Source organism: Ursus americanus, chromosome 8, assembly GCF_024610735.1.
Source record: "Ursus americanus isolate L20-20 chromosome 8, mUrsAme1.1.p, whole genome shotgun sequence".
Classification (NCBI taxonomy): domain Eukaryota; kingdom Metazoa; phylum Chordata; class Mammalia; order Carnivora; family Ursidae; genus Ursus; species Ursus americanus.
Genome location: NC_142134.1, coordinates 45,472,208 through 45,494,007, shown reverse-complemented (window position 1 = coordinate 45,494,007; position 21,800 = coordinate 45,472,208). Strand labels below are relative to the sequence as shown.

Here is a 21,800-nt window from a genome sequence, read left to right as displayed (position 1 = left end):
AGCAGCCAGCAGCCAGCAGCCAGTCATCTTAACAACAGCAACTATTCCCCCACTTACAACCTTCCAACGCCGCCCACTGTGACTGGAATAAACCCTAATTCCTCACCATGGTCTATCGGGCTTAGGGAGTTGGTACCTGCTACTTTCCCTCCCCTTACACTGGCTCATGGACTTTTCCCTCAGATCTTCAAATGGAAGTCATTCAGGTCACAGCTCGGATGTCCCCATCTCAGCGGGACTTTCCCAATCTAAAGCAGCCAGTGAACTTTCACCCCCTTTTTCATCACTTTTTGTACCGTTTCATTTTTTAACACCACTTATCACACATGAAAGAATGTCTATTTTATTGAGTACCTATTTCCTGCCTGCCTTCTTCCACTCCTTAGCATCTCCCCAAGAGAAAGGATCACAGTTATCTCTAGTACCTACAAAGTACCCATCACACAGGAACTTATCTGTTGATTAAATAGTGTGTGACTTTACATAAATTAATGAAGCAAATAAAGGACAGTAAACAGCTTAATTTATTGTTCATTCAATCAATCTCCTTCCTCTGCTCACTAAATTCTCCCCCACAAATTAGAAAGAAAACTAGCCAGAACAGAAGCCCAACAAACAGATAGAAAATAGGCTTCAGGCTTGTTTATTAGGCTGAGATTCTGAGATACATGAAAATAGCTCCCCAGGTAGACACCTAGTCGTTCAGTCTTTAATATTCATTTTAGAGTAAGGAAATGACTTGAGTGTAGCACTCTAATTTAGAGCTCCGAAACACCAACCCAGGTACTCTAACATTGAGAAAGGTAAATAAAGAAAAAAAATCTAAAGCAAAACACAAACACCAAATGAAAGGAATGACTGCCCTTTCATTTTAGACACTAGCTAACACTAGATGAATGAATAGAACGGTAAAAAATTTTGCATTAAGGTCAGCAAAATTTAGAAATCCTTCTTTGTACTTGTTTTAAACATACTTCTATACTTCTTAGTGTCTATCAATAATTGTTTTGCATCAAGTATCAGAGATCTTATACAGTGACACTAATACCTAGCTTAAAATTTTAGGCCCCTGAATATTTTAAATAGTAAATATTCTAGGTTACAAATTTAGTATGAAAATTTTTAATGAAAACATTAATCATACAAAAATTAAATAGCAAAACCATTTAAAATGACAATTCAAACAGATTTGGCTTACTGATATTTCTATCAGCTTGTTTTCATAAGAACTGATTATTTCTAGCTGAAATCTACTTACAGGATCATGGTAAGAAGAAATGTGAATAAGTATATAAAGCTCATAAGCCCTGGGCTCAGCATCTATTGCTCAGAAATACCAGTTTTTCTTTTATTATTACTTTGAAAAGACACATACAAGTTTTACAAAACATGCCAAACTTCAGTTAAATGCTTCTTACACAAGAAATAGCCACATGTGAGGAATCTAACCTGGCATTTTTAAAAAAACAATTATATTTTCCTCTGAGGTACCTACTACATAAAGATTTATTTCAATAACTGATAAAAATTCCTCACAAATAAACCAATTTCTGGAATCTAATTATATAGCTTCATGTTACAATTTAAGAGGTCTTTTAGAGAATAATTATTTCAAAGTACAAAGTTACATGATCAAGAAACCATGATCAAGAGAAGTACCTTTTAATAAGTAACCAAAACATTGTGACGTATTCCTTTTACTGCACATATGGCTCAGTTTCATGTTAATTTTGCAAAAGAAAGAAAGAAAGTTGGTTTGAAATAGTAAGTGAAACAACTATGTTAACACAAGGAAACACAGTGAACAACTGACATGTTACCCTGCCACTGGCTATGCCTTATGAGATATTTTACAATTTCAGTCATGCTTTTACTATTAAACAATGTTAGATTGCCACTTCTAGTATGCTAATTAAGATAAAGCTTAACCTTCTGTCCTTCTAACAACAGCTGGAAGAGAATACAGAGATGAATGAGAATACATATGTTCTACAGTATACACTTCCTAATATTCCAGAGTGAACAACTTATCTAAACCCAATCTGAGGTATATGAACAGATCAAACTTTTTTAAGCCACATCATGGGCTATGTACCATGCAAACACTAAAACCACAACTGTACATGCTGAAAGGAGATAATATTTGTATTTCTGCCATAGCGTTAGCTCCACTGCCACTTCATCTCTTTTCCTGTTCTTCTTCCGACGACCTTTCAGTCTGTTTTCAAAAGCCTCCAGTTCAGCCTAAATCAAAAACCAAAACAGTATCATTTTTATTAAATTCGATACATACAGTGACTTGAAATTTTCCACTCAGATGAAAATAAATCAATGTGCCAAATGTTTTAATAGTAATGGTATATGGTAAGTATTTTGATTTGATTTTTTTTTTTTTAACTCCATTACGGACTGTATTCAACAAATTCAGAGTTTAGGTAAGCAGAAAGGGAAATGAGGAGTAACAAAAGAGATTATTTCAGACCGTAAGCCTAACTTTGACACTACTTATTTATTTTTAGTTCTTTGTTTAAAGGTTTTATTTATTTGGAGAGGGAGAGGGAGAAGCAGACTCCCTGCTGAGCAGGGAGCCTGATGACAATGACAACCAGGAGGCTGGATCCCAGGACCCTGAGATCGAGACCTGAGCCGAAGGCAGATGCTTCTTAACCAACTGAGCCACCCAGGCTCCCCGATACTATTTAATATAGAAACATCTGATTAAATCAGGGTGCCCTAAATATAGACATTAATTTTATACTTCAACACCATTTATCTATTGAGTTTCTCTAATATACAGCTTCTAGCAAGTGCTAAGAAATGTCCAGTGAGAATAAAAATACCTATAATTCTAGTTTTTTACAATGCTGATAATAAACATTAATGGCTTGTATGAAAGAAATTCAAGTGAGTAGGGAAAAAAACTGCCAGATTATCTTTATCAAGTGTATTTAAAAACCGAGTAGAAATTCTTCAGGGGAAAAATCCTTCATGCTTTAAATCAAAATGACAATTTTAGAAAGTAGAATTATATAAAAACTGGTCCTAAAAAAGGATAACTGGATGATACTTATTATAAAATGTGGATTCTTATTCTGTTAAGAACTTACTTAACTGTGTACAGGATAACATAACATGACACACTACAGTGCATTTTAACTAAAACATGATAGTCATTAACTAAAATATATATGTAATATCCATGCAAGATTCTGTAATTGTTTATTTAACAGAAGGAAATATAAGTTAACCCTTGAGCAATGTAGGGGTCAGGGCTGCTGACCCCACACACAGTCAAAAATCCACATATAACTTTTAACTCCCCAAAAAGTTAACTACCAATAGCCCACTGTTGACCAGAAGCCTTACGGATAACAGTGGATTAACACATATTCTGTATGTTGTATGTCTCATACACTGTAGTCTTACAATAAAGTCAGCTAGAGAAAAGAAAATGTTACTAAGAAAACCATAAGGAAGAGAAAATACATTTACAGGACTGTACTATAGATAGTGAAAAGAAGCTACATGTAAGTGGACCCTCACAGCTTAAACAGATTAAACCTGTGTTGTTTAAGGGTCAACTGTACAAACTTCAGTTAATACACCCACTACTTTGCCCATAAACCACATTTGAAGATGCCCTAATCCTATACTTAATTTAACACAAAGTAGGATTCTTCAATGAACCAAAACGTCAGAATATTCTCAAGTTGTGGCTGAAATGGAGAACAAGATCAAAATACATTAAAAGCAGCCAAACTTAAGAACTGACAGAGTAAAATAACTAATGCTTTAATAATGACCCACAGTCATCATTTATAGTTTAAATTATGTTCCATACACTCTGTTTAAAAGGTCAGTAATTAGAGAATATATTTAAAATTTCCATCGAAATGGTTTATAAAAAGGGGAAGAAGGTTTACCCTAAACTATTCCTAATAAATTAATCTCCCAGGATTCCAGTCAGCGCATGTTTTAGTGTAATAGCTCTGATAACTTATTTTGGAATATTAGGCAAATCAACTTCATACAACCATATAACATCAGAGGTCATTTTAGCCCACCTTTATTGTTACCTAAATTGTTTCCAGCGTCCTCCCCGAAAGTCATACAAATGTTAATTTCCTCATTCAAAAGGCAGTAGTTTGCATATAATATACTCTTCTTGCTAAGTATAAACATCTCAAAATGTAAACTGACAAATAATTATATGTCACTATTAGAAAGTTAAACCACTCTTTGGTGTATATGAGCAATATGGTATTTGAGCAAATGGGATATCAGGAATGTAGTTGTTATCTGCTATATAGCAAAGAACAGATAATAATCCTGCATTTAAGAATCTAAAAGGGAAATAAGGCAATATAAAGTAAATGCACTGATTAGTAAACAACACTCATTTTTACAGACAATCTGCAACTCAGCAAAACAGAACTCGAATACTTTTAGGACAGTAAAGACAGGGGCTCCAAGAGATGCCTTAAAATGGATGCTGCCCCACGCCAATCCCCACCCGCCAACCGAGGAGGAGTTAAAACTCTTACCACTAGAGAATGGATGAGCCTGGCAAGGAAGTCAATTGGGGAGTATACAAAATATCTGGGAATATACAAGATTTCATGCCTCTTCAGAGGTTCAGTATACGTGAACTGAAGTAACTGAGTAAGTGAGTAAAGTAAGGCTAATTTTTGTTTTGTGGGAACTATATTATTTTCAGTCCAGGGAACAGTTGACGGGCTCCAGGTTTGTATGTGGACTATACCTTGGGTTTGCATAAAAAGTAACAACGATACAAAGAGACATAAACATTTTGTTTAGCTACCTGTTGTCTTCGTTTTTCCTCTTCAAGAGCAGCTTTGGCTTCTGCTTCTTTTATCTGTTTATAGACATTTAAAAGTGAATTAACATTGTAATCATCAAATTTTATTTAGAATTTTAACATCTTCCCACCCAGGATCCACTAACTCATAACAACTTTTGGTAACTTTGTATTGGAAATTACCTGAAGACATGTGAATGTTATACTGAGAAGCGTTACCAAGGTTCTGACAGACTGTGAGGTGACAGGAGGGATAGTGTTATCCTTTATATAAACATTTCAGCTTAACAACTTAATAGATATTAGATCACAATTCAAAGAGTTACAATACTACAAAATGAAATAGTGTTAAAACTGATTTTCGTCTCTTGAGTTACCATACTAAGCCTATAGTAAATTATTAAATACCACTCTTTTTCTAGAGTTAAAATTGACCATTTTCCATAAATGCCCCATCTGGAAGAGAATCCTTAGTGTCAAGCAAAATCAAGAGTTTATTCATTAATTGGATTGATGGAAGGAAATAATGACACTAGAGGTAACCCAAAGAGCAAAGAATTCCAAAATCTTACTTTGTATTATTTTAACCTAACTCTCAGGAGGCTTACACTAACAGTAAGATGAACAACTATGTTCTGGAGAACATACACTAACTGGTACAAAGGTGGAAAAAAGTACACACTAGACAATAAGGAACACACTTGGGGATTCAAAATAGGCCTATAAAACTAGGCTTTCTTGGGGCGTCTGGGTGGCTCAGTCGGTGAAGCATCTTCCTTCAGCTCAGGTCATGATCCCAGGTTCCTGCTCAGCAGGGAGTCTGCTTCTCACTCTCCTCCTGGCTTATGCTTGCTCTCTCTCTCTCTCACTCAAATAAAAAATCTTAAAAAAGAAAAAAACTAGGCTTTCTTATAAAAGCAAAAAAGATGAGATTTTGAGTTCTTTGTAATAAGCACATAAAGTAATGCACAAAATAGGAAAAGGCTGTTAATTAGCACACTAAAAATGACATTTGGGGCACCTGGGTGGCTCAGCTGGTTAAGCATCCAACTCTTGATTTCTCAGGTCATGGTCTCAGGGTTGTGAGATCGAGCCCTGTGTAGGTCTATGTGCTCAGTGGGGAGTCTGCTTGAGATTCTCCCTCTCCCTCTGCCCTTCCCCCCTGCCAGTCCCATGCTTGCTTGCACTCTCTCTCTCTAAAATAAATAAATCTTTTAAAAAAATGACATTTAACATGACATTACCTCAGATGCTTTCCGCTTCATTTCCTTGCATGTTGTGTCACATTCTATTGAAATCTGATTTTCACGTACTTTGTTGCACTGCAATTCCTACAAATAACATTTTTTTAAATTTGATATTTTTACCTCAGAGCCCTAACTGTATGCCGTAAAAAAAGTAAAATATCTGACAGCTTAAGGTTGCGCATATTATTTAAAAGTCATATTCATGAATATTTAATGATGATATGGTTATAAGCATTAAATGTCTTGATTCAAACAGTGATCATTCCTTTATTTCCTCCTAACTGGATAAAAGTGAATATGATAAAATTTAAAGCACCCATTTAATAATTATTTATTAAAAGCCACTATCACCTTAGCTTCAATTTCTTTTTCATTCTTTATTTTTCTTTATTGTTTTGTGCTATAAAATGCTCCAGAGTAGTGCCACCCAACGCAGCTTTCTGAGACAATAAAAATGTTCTACATCTGTGCTATCCAACGGAGGAACACTAACTACACACAGCTACTGAAAACTCAAAATGTGGCCAGCGAAATCGAGGAACTGAATGTTTACTACTGTTTCATGCTGATTTATTAAAATTCAAATTTAAATAGCAGTACGTGTGCCAACAGGTACATGCAAATGTACTCAACATCGTTAATCACCAAGGAAATGCAAATCTAAACCACAATGAGATAATCAACCCACAACTGTTAGAATAACTATAACTGAAAAGTCAATAGGTAACAAGTGTTGACAATATAGGAAAAAAAAAAAGAAATCTTCTACAGTGTTGGTGTGAATGTAAATTGGTATTGCCAGTATGAAAAACAGTATGGAGGCATCGTAAAAAATTTCAAATAGATCTAGTATGGGTTCTAGTAGTCTTACTCCAGGGTATATATCCAGGAAATGAAGAGTATCTAAGAAATATCTGTGCTCCAATGTTCAGTGCATCATTATTCACAATAGCCAAGACATGGAAACAAGGTATGTGTCCATCAATGGAAAAATGGATGAAGAAAACGTGATCTGCCTACTTATCTACCTATAATGGAATATTATTCAGCCATAAAAAAGAAAATCCCGCCATTTAGGGAACATGGATGAACATGGAGACAATCAGGTAAAGTAAAATAAGACAGATACAGACAAATATTGTATGATCTTACTAATATGTGGAATCTAAAAAATTAGAACTTAGAAAAGCTAAAATGGGAATGGAAATCGCCAGGAGCTAGGGACAAGGTGAAATGTGGAGAAATTGGTCACTGGGTACAAATTTTCAGTGATAAAATGAATAAGTTCTGAGGAATCTTATAGCATGCTTGCTATAATACATATTAAATTTGCTAATAGAGTAGAATGTGTTCTCACCACAAAGAAATGGTAACCAGGTAGTAAATGTTAATTAGCTTGATTGCTGTAATCATTTCACAGTGTGTATGTATAGACAATTGTCATGTGTGCATCCTAAATATATACAATTTTTGTCATTGTGCATCAATAAGGCTAAAAAATATTCAAATAAACAGTCATATGTGGCTAATGGCTACCAACTCATGCAGTTCTAGAGAATTTTCTGGACAGCTACAAATTTTCCTCTCAACCATTTAATTTTTTAAAGTTTTAAAATTTTGAAAATTGGTCTAAAGCTTATGTTTGCACTTCAATGCTTCCTTAATGAAACAATAAAAACCTAATCTACTCTTTTCTTGTTGATGTGACAGCAATCCTATAATCAATTTGTGAACCACTCAAATGAGTGGTCCTTATTTTAAAGTCTGAGAATTTGCTTTGTAGATGTTTTATCTACTTTTTTTTTGCTGCCAGATATCATTTTTGCTCTAAGTGTACCTATTTGTGTCAATTTCTTTCTTACCACACTCTCAGATACTAATTTTTTTAGTTCAAATTTATCAGAGTTAAGATATATGATCATCAAATTCTATGAGCAAAGTACATTTACTTTAGTGAAAACACTTTACAGCATGGAATTTTATTACTTAGAGGGTTTTTTCTCCACTTTAGTTCTTCATTTTTGGTTGAGGTTGTGATAAACAGAGTCCTCCAAGGATAGTCCAGACAAAGGAAAAATAACATATACAAACATTAAAGACAAAAATAAATATTGTGTTGCAGATATTAATTCTATCAGCTTGAAAGAGGGATCCTACCTTTCCTCATCCAAAAGGTACTTACAGAGCAACTATTACACGCAAAGCACTGTGCTAGGGACAGGGGACACAATAAGAGAAATAATATAACAATGTAAGTAGTAAACTAATGTTAATAGCAGCTATTATTTATTAAACATAGCAATCACTGTGCTAAATGCTATATAAGCATTACCTCTTTTATTCTTTCCAATAAATCTATGTATAAACTCTATTTTATGGATGAGAAAACAAGATTACAGACATCCCTAGAATCAAAAAGCTTTTAGTCATGAACCTAGAATAAAGAAAACCAAGGAGAAACAGCATCTAAGTCTTCCCAAGAGAGTCAGGGGAAGGAAGACCTTCCCAAACAAGGAAATGCTTGCCCTGAGTACTAGCAGGATTCTAGTAAATGGAACAGTAAAGGGAAAAAACTTTGCATTTTACAGAAAGAAAGAATGTCTACATTGCCACAGATTAAAGAGTATAGTATATATGTTAAGGCACATAAGTAACAGAGTCACAGGGACGACTGCTAGACAAGCAGGCAAAGGTACCATCACAGATTCCCTTGAATGCCAACTCTATATATGTACACAAGTTTCTTTTATACGCATATTTCTTCCCATAAATGATGAAGAACCACTGAAGAACCTAGATTAGGGAAGTATTATGCTTGGAGGCAAGGAAATCTGTTATGAAGCTGTTATCAAAGTCCAAGAATGAGGTGTTGCCAATTCTAGTGGGTGGCGACTGCACTTGGACAGTAACATGAGATGAGAGAAAATCTGACAGATATCTCAGATTATAAGTGGCTTCACTAAGCATTGATTTTCACATAAAGATGGTCCAATTTATGGGCGACTGGGTGGCTCATTCGGTTAAGCATCTGTCCTCGGCTTGGGTCATGGTCCCAGAGTCCTGAGATCGAGTCCCACATTGGGCTCCCTGCTCAGCCCTCTGTCCCTCACCCTTTGCATGCTCTCTCTCAGAAAAATAAATAAAATCTCAAAAAAAAAAAAAAAAAAAAAAAAGATGGTCCAATTTAAGTATCTAAAACCTGTGGATTCAACTCCAGAAGAGGTCAGGCCTATACATTTAAATTCAGAAGTTATCTACCCCAGGAAGTGATAGTAGGAGCTGCGAAAATAAATGAAAAGCAAAGATCCTCAGTAAAAACAAAAGATTCTCAATAAATATTTGTTGGATGGATGAATACAAGAGTGAATTTAAAGAAAAGAAAAAGACTAGCTTTAGGGGATGACTGTAAGAACATAAACAAAAAAAAGGAGTTGCAACTTTAACCAAGATAGCAAAAATCAGAGGTGGACAGTGTGAACAGGGAAGTCAAGGAAAATATTCTAAAAAATAAGACCTTAAAAGCAAAAGGCAAAAAGCCAAAGAACTACCAAAACACAAAGAAAATTTTTACATAAAAAAGTATTTTCAATAACTTAAAATATTTACCTTTTTTATTCTTTTACAAGGACATCTAAGTTTTACCTTCTGGTTGCAATTAAAGGGACATTCACCAGGATGACACATCTCTTTGCATCTGTGACCACAAGGAAGCTAAAATAAAACCAAAATAAGGCAATCACATATTTACATTCTAGTAAGACTCTGCAAACTCCCCTTCCTCCAACAACTATTTTAAGAGAGAGTCCATTATAATAGGGTTAATCAACCCTGGATAATCATCTAATTTTTCAACTTTTTTCTTTTAGATATAAATTATTTTAATTACATAGAAATGTTAAATATTCTCCCCAGTTCCACTCCAAGAGTGTATCTGACATCACTATTATGGCTGGTTATAGGCATGTGACTATGTTCTGGCCAACGGAATATAAGCTTAAGTGCTTTTGTGCCTTAAAGTATTTCAAAAGCACACATCCATGTTCTTCCCTTCCCAGTGTGCTTTAAATGATGACATTTAGAGCAATAATGGAAACCATGTGTCAAAGAGAAGCAGAGCTGCTTGGCTTACTTGGGTTCCTGAATGAATACGTGGAGCACGGTGACAACACATCTACCTTCCCTGTATGGTTATATGAGAAAGAAAGAAAACTTCCTTATCCTTAAGGCATTGTATTGTAATACAACTGCTTAGCCTTTTACTCTAAATCATTTCTCTTTGCCACTACGTCTCAAAACATATTATACAGGTAGCCAAACCAATTCAGTAATTGCTACGATGTCTATGTGCTCCTTGTCTTTACTTATTTACTATCTTCTTATCCTAGTCAAGCTTTCAGATGAAACGTTTTGACCTTCTTTGTATTCAAATCTTATCCAAACTTCAAGAAATGGTTTAAATCACCATAGAAGCATGATAGGAGTTTGGCTATATTTGAACAAATAACAGTAATTATGTAAGAAATACATTTGTAAACTATTGTGACATTGTTTATATGGTCTTAAACTTAAAAAAAAATATTTAGACACCTCGTAGATATCCATCTCTCCAACCAGACGGGAATAAAAGATACCACTGGTTACTGGTTAAATTCCAAAGTCAGGCTGCTTGGAACTGATGCCCAGCTTCCCTGTTTACCAACTGTGAAACCCTGGGCAAGCCCCTGACTTTTCCGTGCCTCACATATAAAACTGGGAAGAGTAACAGAATTTCGTATAGCTGTTATGAGGATTAAATGTGCTCGATATATTTAGCTATTATAATAAAATATTTAGCTATATAAAATAATAAGTTAGTTGAGGGCAGTCTTCTATTTCTTTGTATCTCTTATACTTATTAACAAAGACACCTTATTAATAGTGGACATCTTAATAAACATCTGAATTCTCCAACTTTTGATCTTTATGATTCAGTAGATTGATCCAACTATTAACTCTACTCACTTGAAAAAAATTCACAAGTTTTTTCCATTGCCTTTAGTGTCTCTCTAGTGTGCAATTAGATTTCTTTTTCTTTCATTTTTAGCTGAGACATTCATACCAAAACTAAATTTGGATCACTCAGACTACATTTTCATCAATCCCATTGTAGGGCTGTGCTGCTGGAATGAGTTCCACACTAGCATTCCTGGACCACTTCAGTTTTGTTTCTCTCTACACCTAATGAGGCCCTGAACACTGCTTAATAAGCTCAGTATTCATTCACTATCAAATACACGCCTCACAGGTTTGTTTAAAGTCTTTGTCTCCTCAACTTCATTCCCACCTTCATTCTTGCCAGTGCCTCTAGCCTGACTTCATGAAGAAGACAAATGTTTGGCATCAGCTGGCCACCTAGTCCCTCTTCTTCTCAAAACATGTTCTTGTTCTTTCTTTAATCTGTGAGGTAATTATATTAGTCATCTTTTCTAAAAGTAACTAACCACTGTACTTTACTTTAAATCAATAATTCTAAAGGGGAAAGTAAATAGGGAAACCTGTCACAGTCAATAAAGATCTTTCTGAAATTACACAGAATCATGGCTATAATGTTCTATCTTTTCAGTGTGTTGGGGGTTGACGAAAAGCTAAAAACCACTGGTTTGGATGTTATATCTTTATGCCTCCTAAAAGACCTCATGGTCACTCTTCACAATTTCACTACCGTCTTGAAAGTCTCTCTTGTCTCTGGCTGAATCTTCTGCCTTCAAAATGTATCTCTTTTTTCTGAATACTGCATTTGATCCTGTTACCCCACCTAACAATTCTTCCATAAATCTCCATGCCTTTCACCTCCACTGCTAGTAAAAGATACAGAAGACATAAACTGGGATGGCTGCCTGGCTCATTACAATTTTCTCATGGACATGGCTACGTTATCCATTCCAGTCTCTTGTCTTTTGCTTCCTATGCCAAGGGATCCCTTCAACCTAAGGGGCCAATCAGATTTTCTCTCCTGATAATCTGAAAACTAAATAGAAAGAGGTGGTGGTTTGAACAGTCATCTCAGGGGAGAGCCCCCTGAGCTCCTGCTGGAAAGCCCCTGGGAGCTGCCCAGATCCTGCCCTTCCTAAAGTTTGCTGTACAGCATTTCCTTCAGAATCTATGAACTGGTCCCCAGTATCCTCCAAATAGATCTTCTTTTTGTGATAAGTTAATTAAACTGATTACTCTAGCTTGCAAGGAGAACTGAAATTCATCCAGAAGTGTAATGTGCTGGTATCCAATACATGTCCCACAGACAAAAGTAATGCCAATAATCTGGAAAAAGTATTAAAAATCACTAGTAATCAGGAAAATGTAAATTAAAATCACGAGATGTCACAAGACTGGCAACAATTTAAAACTCTGACAATACCAAGTGTTGACAAGGATATGCCACGACAGGAACTTTAAAATACTGGTGGTAAATTAGAAAATTTACCAACAGTAAATTGTACAACTATTCTGGAAATCCATGACGTTAAGTTGAAATTATACATTCCCTGTGACCAAGCAATGGCACTGCTATACGCCTAGAGAAGTCTATACGCACATATATTAGAATGCACAAATAAGAATGTTCATAGCAGTATTTTGGAATTGGAAACAAACTCATAAAATATGAGTTTGGAACTGGAAACAACTCAAATATCTACCCACACTAAAGCAAATACAATAAACCATACTATACTCATACAATGGAAATAAGACTACAGCCACATGCAATAAACATGACAAGCATAATGGAGAGCAAACTAAGGTCACAAAAGTTCGTACTTTTCTTGAACTTTTAATATAAAATTAAGCAAACAATATTGTTTTCAGATACAAATATAAGTAGTAAAAACCATAAATAAAAGCAAGGAAATAATTACTATTAAAGCAGACAGAGGTAACATGTAAGACAGAAGGGGGAACCACAGTCAGACAGGGACTATGGTAGACTTCTGAAATGCAGCAATACTGTATTTTTTGACCTCGGTGAAGCTATGTGGTGTTGACTTTTTAACTATTAGTTAAACTGTCCATATATGTACCATGTACTTTTGAATAAGTAGTAATTTCACTGTTTAAAAAAACCAGATGTGCAAGTGTGTATTATCTCAAAAGTCAGCTTATACAGAGCTGAAAAGTAGTTCCAAAGGAAGCTGATTAAAATGCATAACATATAATGACTTATCTTCATTACAGACTTCACACCAAAAAATAGAGGTTTTTCTAAAACATCAACCTTGATATTCATTTAAAGATGAGATGTCCTACTTTTTCCACTCAATGTGGGATGGTTTTCTTCTACTCCACTCAGCCCTTAACGTCATTCTGCTAATACCTGCACATGTCATTTCAAATGCCTTACCAATAACCAATGCTGTCTAGTTCAAAATGTTCCATTTTAATCCCAACAATTAAAAAAATCTCTTTAAAAATAATTAAAGAAAGCCTGCAAAACAATATGGATAAAGACCCATCCCATCATCCATATCTAGCACATACATAGCACTCACCATATATTAAGACATTTACATGTTCTTAACTCATTAATACTCAGCACTCAGACGTGAGTAGTATTATTGCCCCTATTTTATACATGAACAATTTGAGTTACAGAGACATTAAATAATTCGCTCAAGTAAAAAATAGAAAAGCTTCATAGGGATGATAAAACCAAATTCAGAAATAATTTTTAAAAGTAGAAGTATATGCATGGAGCACAGTTTAAAGGTGCAGTTCTTCATGGTATCTTTATATTTTCTTTTTGTTAAATTCAAACCAGTCCAGAAGACATAGACAGTGTATATCAGAGAATCAGTGGAGCTAGAAGGATATGTCTATACCACTTCCACAGTTCAGTGTCATTCACATTCAATAAACATTTACCAACTGCCTAATGTGTACAAATAGGGAACAAGGGACTGGATACAAAGATAAATATGACATAGTGCCTGTCCCCAAGAAATCTATTGTATGGGGAAGGGAGAAGAAAGTAAACAAGAATTTATCAATATGTCAGAATTTATCATAATCCCATACCTTAACTCCAAGTACAAGATATCTACTGCAGATTCAAAGTGACACAGTTCTTGGTTGATCCTAAGTACGACTTGATTCTATAGCTTAGTGGGTCTCAAAACTGTGATGCCAGACCAACAATATCACTGTTACATATAAGATTAGAAATGCAAATTCTTGGGCCCCTACTCCAGGCCCTTAAAATCACAGATATTCGGGCAGGGCCCATTAATCTGTTTTAAGAAGCCCTTGAACTGATTGAGAAGTACTGCTGTAGTCTTACTAATGTCCAGAAGCCATAAACTAGAATAAGTTCTATTAGACAAGGATATTCACCTGTCCAATCTTAGACTGTTTCGAACTATAACAGCTACTTGGATTGTTCCCAAACTAAGGCTATTTCTTTCAAGAAAACCCAAGGAGACTCTAGCAATACTAGGGGCTCCAGACTGGCCTAGAATCCAAAAATCATGAGCATGGAAAACAAATCTTTAAATCAACTGATCACTCATCTAGTCCCACCAAATATCGTAACATTATCACAACTGAATCATAGCCAAGGAAATGCTAAACTGCAAATTAGCAATCCCTAAATTTAATTTTATTATCTCTAACTACAATCTCATACCAAGTTACCCAATCAGATTAAAAATATAACATTCTCAACCACTTATTACCTGGAATCTGAATTTGAACAGAAGAAAATTTATTTTAACAAGGAAAAAGTTAGGATTTGAAGAAATCGGAAAATTAAATTTGAACTATCCTAATGCCCTTAGTTACACTTATATAACAAAGACAGGCTTATTAATCATTTATTGCTTGAAATGGTCTCCCTTTTTATAATCTTACATAACTTTTAAAATACTCAAGTTCAAAACAGAAATCCATAAAAAGTGCCCAAAGTTTTAAAGGAAAATATTGTTAACAAAAAAGTATATCATTAATCAAAGAGCACGACTACTATATTTAAAGCTGTCGTCATCTCTCCCTGACTCCAAACAGGATGAGAAACAGTTATGTGCATAAAAACAAAGAACTAAAAGTGGTACTATTAGTACATCTGTAAGTCAAAAGGATTCCTTTATACATGTCCAACCAAATCAAATAACCATCACTGCCCTACCTCCAACAACAAAAAAGGGAATACTCTGACTTTTAAATTGACCAATTATAAATTGAACATTTTGGTTTCTCAGATTATCACCCAGATAAATCATCAGTTTTTACCTTTACACTCTGAACAATTTTTCTGAACTATTTTTGATATTTTCAGTATAAATACAATGTATATGCAAGCATCAGAATCTTCAAAAATAAAACTTTATATATAAGTGCTTTATATTAAAGATAATAATGAATTTAAAGTACACACACACACACACACACACACACACACACACACACACACATCTGCTTTTTAAATAACCTCCTATGGATTTACTGTCTAACTGCCTATGAACCACACAATCCTTCGTCTGTTTTAAGGGGGGGGGGTAAGCATTAGTTCAATACTTCATCACATAAAGTATATAAGCTATCTTTAAAACTGCTTTTAAAAAATCTTCAAAGGGTCATTCCTAGTTCTAATACCCCAAATTTCATAAAGAGATGTACATCTATGGTCAATATATTACATTTTTTACAGACATCAATCACATTTTCCTCTTTGGACCCACATTTCTAGTAGGTTCAGAAAAGACCTGAAATAATAACACCAAGAAGAAAAGAGAAAATCCATGAGAAACAATGCCCAAGAAAGACAACTTAAAAGGTTCTATTAAAGCTTACCTCTTTAGGACACTGATTTTTGCAACAACTAAGGAGGTTCTTTTCATTTACATCGGCTGTGGTTATTTTTCTAAAAATAAGAGGAAGTTTTGATGACATTCAAACCAAAGTCCATTTTACAGCAGAATCTCTCTAAAAATAATTTCCAACATATCCATAAAATTGTCTTATTTATTTCATTTTTTCTTGAAAAATATTTTAATTATGTATCATCTGTAACAACTGTCTTCAAATTACTCACCTGGTCTGATAACTGAAACCTTCCAGCCCTTTATCTATCACCAACAAATCAAATGCCAAAAGGGCAATCACTGCAAAAAGGAAGTATAAAACCCACACAAAATATCATCTGTGCCTGGCCTTTCTTTAATAGTTCCTGCTATGAAGGAGCATGCGGGTGGCCCAGTCCCTTAAGCATCTGACTCTTGATTTCAGCTCAGGTCATAATCTCAGGATGAGGGAATCAAGCTTCATTCATGTGGGGCTCCATGCTCAGCCCAGAATCTGCTGGAAATTCTCTCTCCCTCTGCCCCTTCCCCCGCTTGCCCTCGTGCACTCTCTCTCAAATAAATGGGTAAAATCTTTTTAAAAAATAGTTTACTATTAACTCCTCCTGTATGGCAATCATTATTCATAACTATCATCTTCCTAAACCTTTTACATAAAAGATTAAAAACTAATGGCTCAATATATTACTTAAAAACTGACACAGAAAATGCTCACCCAGGTTTTTTTTAAGTTTTTATTTAAATTTCAATTAGTTACATGAACTGTAATATTAGTTTCAGATGTACAGTATCATGATTCCACACTTCCACAGAACACCCAGTGCTCATCACAAGTGCACTCCTTAATCCCCATTACCTGCTCCCCCCAGCCCCCCCAACTCCCCTCTGATAACCATCAGTTTGTTCTCTATAGTTAAGAGTCTGTTTCTTGGTTTGTCTCTCTCTTTTTTTCCCTATGCTTGTTTGTTTTGTTTCTTAAAGAACAACAGCAAAAAAAAAAAAAAAATTACTTCAAATTGAAGAATTTAGTAAGCTTATTTTAGGAAAGCTTTTTTAGTTGTTTATGTAAGCTATCAATGTTAGAAATGGATTCATTTTAGATTTGATCATTTTAGATCAGTCTGTGTGCTTTTATATTTGACTTGGTGGGTAATTCAGGAAAAGTCATAAGCACCAACGAATAAAACTTTCTCACAGATAGTTAAATATAACCACAATAGACACTGCATAAATCAGTAACTAGTGACACCCTTAAAATCCCTATCACATGAGGGTCACTATTCTCTTCCCATTACCTTTCTTCTACTTCTACTTTTGATTCTTTCTTTTCCTGCCTATTTCCCTTTTTAGACATAATTGCCAAAATATACCATTAGTTTAGCCTAACGTCAAAACTATTATCTTAAGTATATGTATAAATTAGCATAAATGTACTCTAAGGTAACATATGCAATTTTCTTAGCAAAAATTCACTTAATAATATCACAAAGTCTTTATACTGGCTCTATTAAAAGTCATATTTTCATTCTTACAAGTATGGTGCTCACCTCGGAACTTTTTTTTTTTTTTTAAGATTTTATTTATTTATTTGACAGAGAGAGCACACAGGGGGAGAGGTGGGGGAGTAGAAGAGGGAGAAGCAGTCTCCTCACTGAGCAATGAGTCCAATGTGGGACTCGATCCCAGGACTCTCAGATCTGAGCCAAAGGCAGATGCTTAATCAACTGAGCCACCCAGGTGCCCCAGCTCACCTCTGAACTTAAGACTTAGTATCATTTTGTTCCTGTCATTTTATAATTTTATATTAGAAATATATATTAGAAATATAATTAGGAATAAACTAATTTTCCAACACCTGTATCTTTTATATCTAATTTCTATAGAAGAAATTACATGAAGCATGGGGCGCCTAGGTGGCGCAGTCATTAAGCGTCTGCCTTCGGCTCAGGGCGTGATCCCAGCGTTCTGGCATCGAGCCCCACATCAGGCTCCTCTGTTGGGAGCCTGCTTCTTCCTCTCCCACTGCCCCTGCTTGTGTTCCCTCTCTCGCTGGCTGTCTCTGTCAAATAAATAAATAGATAGATAGATAGATAGATAGATAGATAGATAAATAAAAGAAATTACATGAAGCAGAAAAGGACTAAAAAAAAGATAATATGAAATAATTCACTGAATTGAAAGTAAATGAATATTGAGTCTGAAAAATTCTCTATAAAAACATATACTTCCTGTTTTTGGAGGGCTTTTAAAAAGAGAATTACTAAGGTATAATACAGAACACAATAATGTACACATTTAAAGTGGAAAATCTGGTAAGACTTGGCATATGTTTACATCCAAGAAACCATCACCACAATCAAGATAACAGACATACCCATCACCCTCAAGTTTCCTGGGTCCCCTTGGAATCTCTTTATATTGCTATGCAGAAGCTTTTTATTTTGATGAAGTCCCAATAGTTTATGTCTGCTTTTGTTTCTCTTGCCTCAGGAGATGAATCTAGTAAGAAGTTGCTACTGCCAGTGTTAAAGAAGTTACTGCCTATGTTCTCCTCCAAGATATTAATGGATTCCTGACTCACATTTAGATCTTTAATCAATTTTGAATTTATTTTTGTGTATGGTGTGAGAAAGTGGTCCAGTTTCATTCTTCTGCATGTTGCTGTCCAGTTTTCCCAATACCATTTGTTGAAGAGACTACCTTTTTTCCATTGGATATTCCTTCCTGCTCTGTAGAAAATTAACTAGCCATATATTTGTGGGTTCATTTCTGGGTTTTCTATTCTGTTCCCTTGATCTGTGTGTCTATTTTTGTGCTAGTACCATACTGTTTTGATTACCAAAGCTTTGTAATATAACTCGAAGTCTGAAATTGTGATGTCTCTAGCTTTGCTTTTCTTTTTCAAGGTTGCTTTGGCTCTTGGGGGTCTTTTATGGTTCCATACAAATTTTAGGTTTGTTCTAGCTCTGTAAAAAATGCTGGTGGAATTTTAGTAGGGGTTGCATTAAATGGGTAGACTGCTTGGGTAATACAGGCATTTTAACAATATTTGTTCTTCCAATCCTGGCGCATGAGATGTCTTTCCATTTCTTTGTGTCATCTTCAATTTCTTCATCAGTGTTTTATAGTTTTCAGAGCACAGGTCTTTCACCTCTTTGGTTAGGTTTATTCCTAGGTATCTTATGGGTTTTGGTGCAAATGTAAATGGGACTGATTCCTTGATTCCTCCTTCTGCTGTATCATTATTGGCGTATAGAAATGCAAACAGATTTCTGTACATTGATTTTGTATCCTGTGACTTTACTGAATTCATTTATCAGTTCTAGCAGTTTTTTGGTGGATCTCTTGGGTTTTTTCTACAGCATACCATGCCATCTTTAAATAGTGAAAGTCCGACTTCTTCCTTGCCAGTCTGGATGCCTTTTATTTCTTTTTGTTGTCTTATTGCTGTGGCTAGTACTATTTTGAATTAAAAGTGAGGAGAGTGGATATCCCTGTCTTGTTCCTGACCATAGAGGAAAAGCTCTCAGTTTTTCCCCAATAAGGATATTAGCTGTGGGTTTTTCATATATGGCCTTCATCATACTGAGGTATGTTCCCTCCAAGTCTACTCTGTTGAGGGTTTTTATTACGAATGGATGTTGTATTTTGTCAAATGCTTTTTCTGCATCTATTGAAAGGATCATATGGTTCCAATCCTTTCTTCTATTAATGTGGTGTATCATACTGATTGATTTGTGAATATTGAACCATGCTTGCTGCCCAGGAATTAATCCCACTTGATAATGGTGAATGTTTTTTTTTTTTAATATTGGATTCAGTTTGCTAGTATTTTATTGAGAATTTCTGCATCTATGTTCATCAGGAATACTGGCCTATAGTTCTCTTTTTTAGTGATATCTTTATCGGTTTTGATATCAGGGTAATGCTGTCCTCACAGAATGAATTTGAAAGTTTTCCTTCCTTTTCTATTTTTTGGAATAGTTTGAGAAGAACAGTTATTAACTCCTCTCTAAATGTCTGGTAGAATTTTGTAAAACCATCTGGTCCTGGACTTTATTTTTTTTAAGTTTTTAAAAAAATATTAACATATAATGTATTATTTGTTTCAGGGGTACAGGTCTGTGATTCATCAGTCTTACACAATACACAACGCTCACCACAACACATGCCCTCCCCAATGTCCATCATGCAGCCACCCCATCCCTCCCACCCACCTCTACTTGGTCCTGGACTTTTGTTTCTGGGGAGTTTTTCGATTACTGATTCAATTTCTTTGCTGGTTACCAGTATGTTCAAGTTTTCTATTTCTTCCCGTTTCGGTTTTGGTAGTTTATATGCTTCTAAGAATGTATCTGTTTCTTCTAGTTGCTCAATTTATTGGCATAGAGTTTTTCATTATACTCTAATTGTTTGTATTTCTGTGATATTGGTTGTTATTGCTCCTCATTTGTGATTTATTTGGGTCCTTTCTCTTTTCTTTTTGATTAAGTCTGGTTAGAGGTTTATCAATTTTATTAATTTTTTTTCAAAGAACCAGCTCCTTATTTCATTCATCTGTTCTATTTTATTTTCTATATAATTTTTTCTGCTCTAATCTCTATTATTTCCTTCCTTCTGCTGGCTTTAGGCTTCATTTGTTGTTATTTTTCTAGTTCCTTTTCTATTTTTCTAGGTGTAAGGTTAGGTTGGTTATTTGAGATTTTTCTTGCTTCTTGAGGTAGGCCTGTATTGCTATATTCTTCCCTCTTAGGATGGCTTTTGCTACATCCCAAAGGTTTTGGACCATTGTGCTTTCATTTTCATTTGTTTCTATGTATTTTTTTTTTTATTTCTCCTTTGGTTTCCTGGTTGACCCATCATTGTTTAATAGCATGTTCTTTAACCTCCATTTATTTGTGGTTTTTCCAGATTTTTTTTCTTGTGGTTGATTTCTAGTTTCATAGCGTTGTGGTCAGAAAAGGTGCATGATATGACTTTAATCTTTTTGTAGTTGTTGAGGCCTCTTTTGTAACCTAATGTATGATCTATTCTGAAGAATGTTCAACGTACCCTTGAAAAGAATGTGTATTCTGCTGAAAAACATACACTTCAAATCCCATAACCTCCACATAACTAGAAGATACAAATTTCTGAATTTTCTACAAATTTCAAAATTACCTTTAAGTAGAAAAATAAATACTAATTCATAGCAGAGCTATTTCTCAAGCTCCCTCAGCAAATCATTTCAGAGAACCAGCAGAGTTCTGGAAAAACTGAGCAGAAAAGAGAAGAGGGCAACTGAGCTAACATCACACCAGAAAGAGAAAGTCCACCCAGATGTGAAAAAGTCTTGGTATATCAGAGCACTAACTATGGGAAGAAACTTTAAAAACTGCACAAGAATCAAGGAGCCAATCTTGGAAAGGCAACACTTTGGATAAGAAGGTAAAAAGGTAAAGTCACCCTTTGGAGACTACATGACAAAGGGAAAAAGAAGGAAGAAAGAGAAATTTAGGCCCTGCAAGACCAAAGAAAACCTCTTTCCTCAGTATCACTCATTAAAAAAGCAAAATTGCCCTCTTCACTCTCCCTACCAAAGTTCTAAAGCTAAAGTAGTATATTATTCTTAAAACTTCAACAAAATAATTCTCATATTTAAAAAGAATAAAATTTGACATCTCCAATTTAACAAAACATAAGCCTAGAATATAAATGACAAAAACAAATTTAAGTTAATATTCACAGGCATTTTTCAAAAACTACTTATGTTCAAAAAATCAGAAACAAAGTCATATTCCCAAATTTAACTTCAGGAAAATACACTTGCAAAGAGCCCACTTTACAAACTTGGGTGACTGGAGCTCAACAAGTTAGTAAATTATGTTATAGAAAATAATGGGGATTTTTTTCCCCCTCCACATAATC

The 21,800-nt window shown here is 34.8% G+C and overlaps 1 protein-coding gene across 5 annotated transcripts in view; it reads right to left on the bottom strand.

Moving 5' to 3' along the window:
* Positions 1 to 506: 506 nt before the first annotated feature.
* The window catches only part of NFXL1 (nuclear transcription factor, X-box binding like 1), a 71,592-nt gene continuing 50,298 nt past the window's right edge, over positions 507 to 21,800 (bottom strand). For all 5 annotated transcript variants that reach the window (XM_087864157.1, XM_045815882.2, XM_045815884.2 and 2 more), the window contains exons 19-23: positions 15,886 to 15,955; positions 9,673 to 9,777; positions 6,064 to 6,150; positions 4,823 to 4,876; positions 507 to 2,244 (exon numbers count right to left, since the gene is read on the bottom strand). In XM_087864157.1, coding sequence (XP_087720283.1) covers positions 2,071 to 2,244; positions 4,823 to 4,876; positions 6,064 to 6,150; positions 9,673 to 9,777; positions 15,886 to 15,955 — 490 coding nt within the window. In that variant the 3' untranslated portion in view covers positions 507 to 2,070. The remainder of the gene's footprint in view (positions 2,245 to 4,822; positions 4,877 to 6,063; positions 6,151 to 9,672; positions 9,778 to 15,885; positions 15,956 to 21,800) is intronic.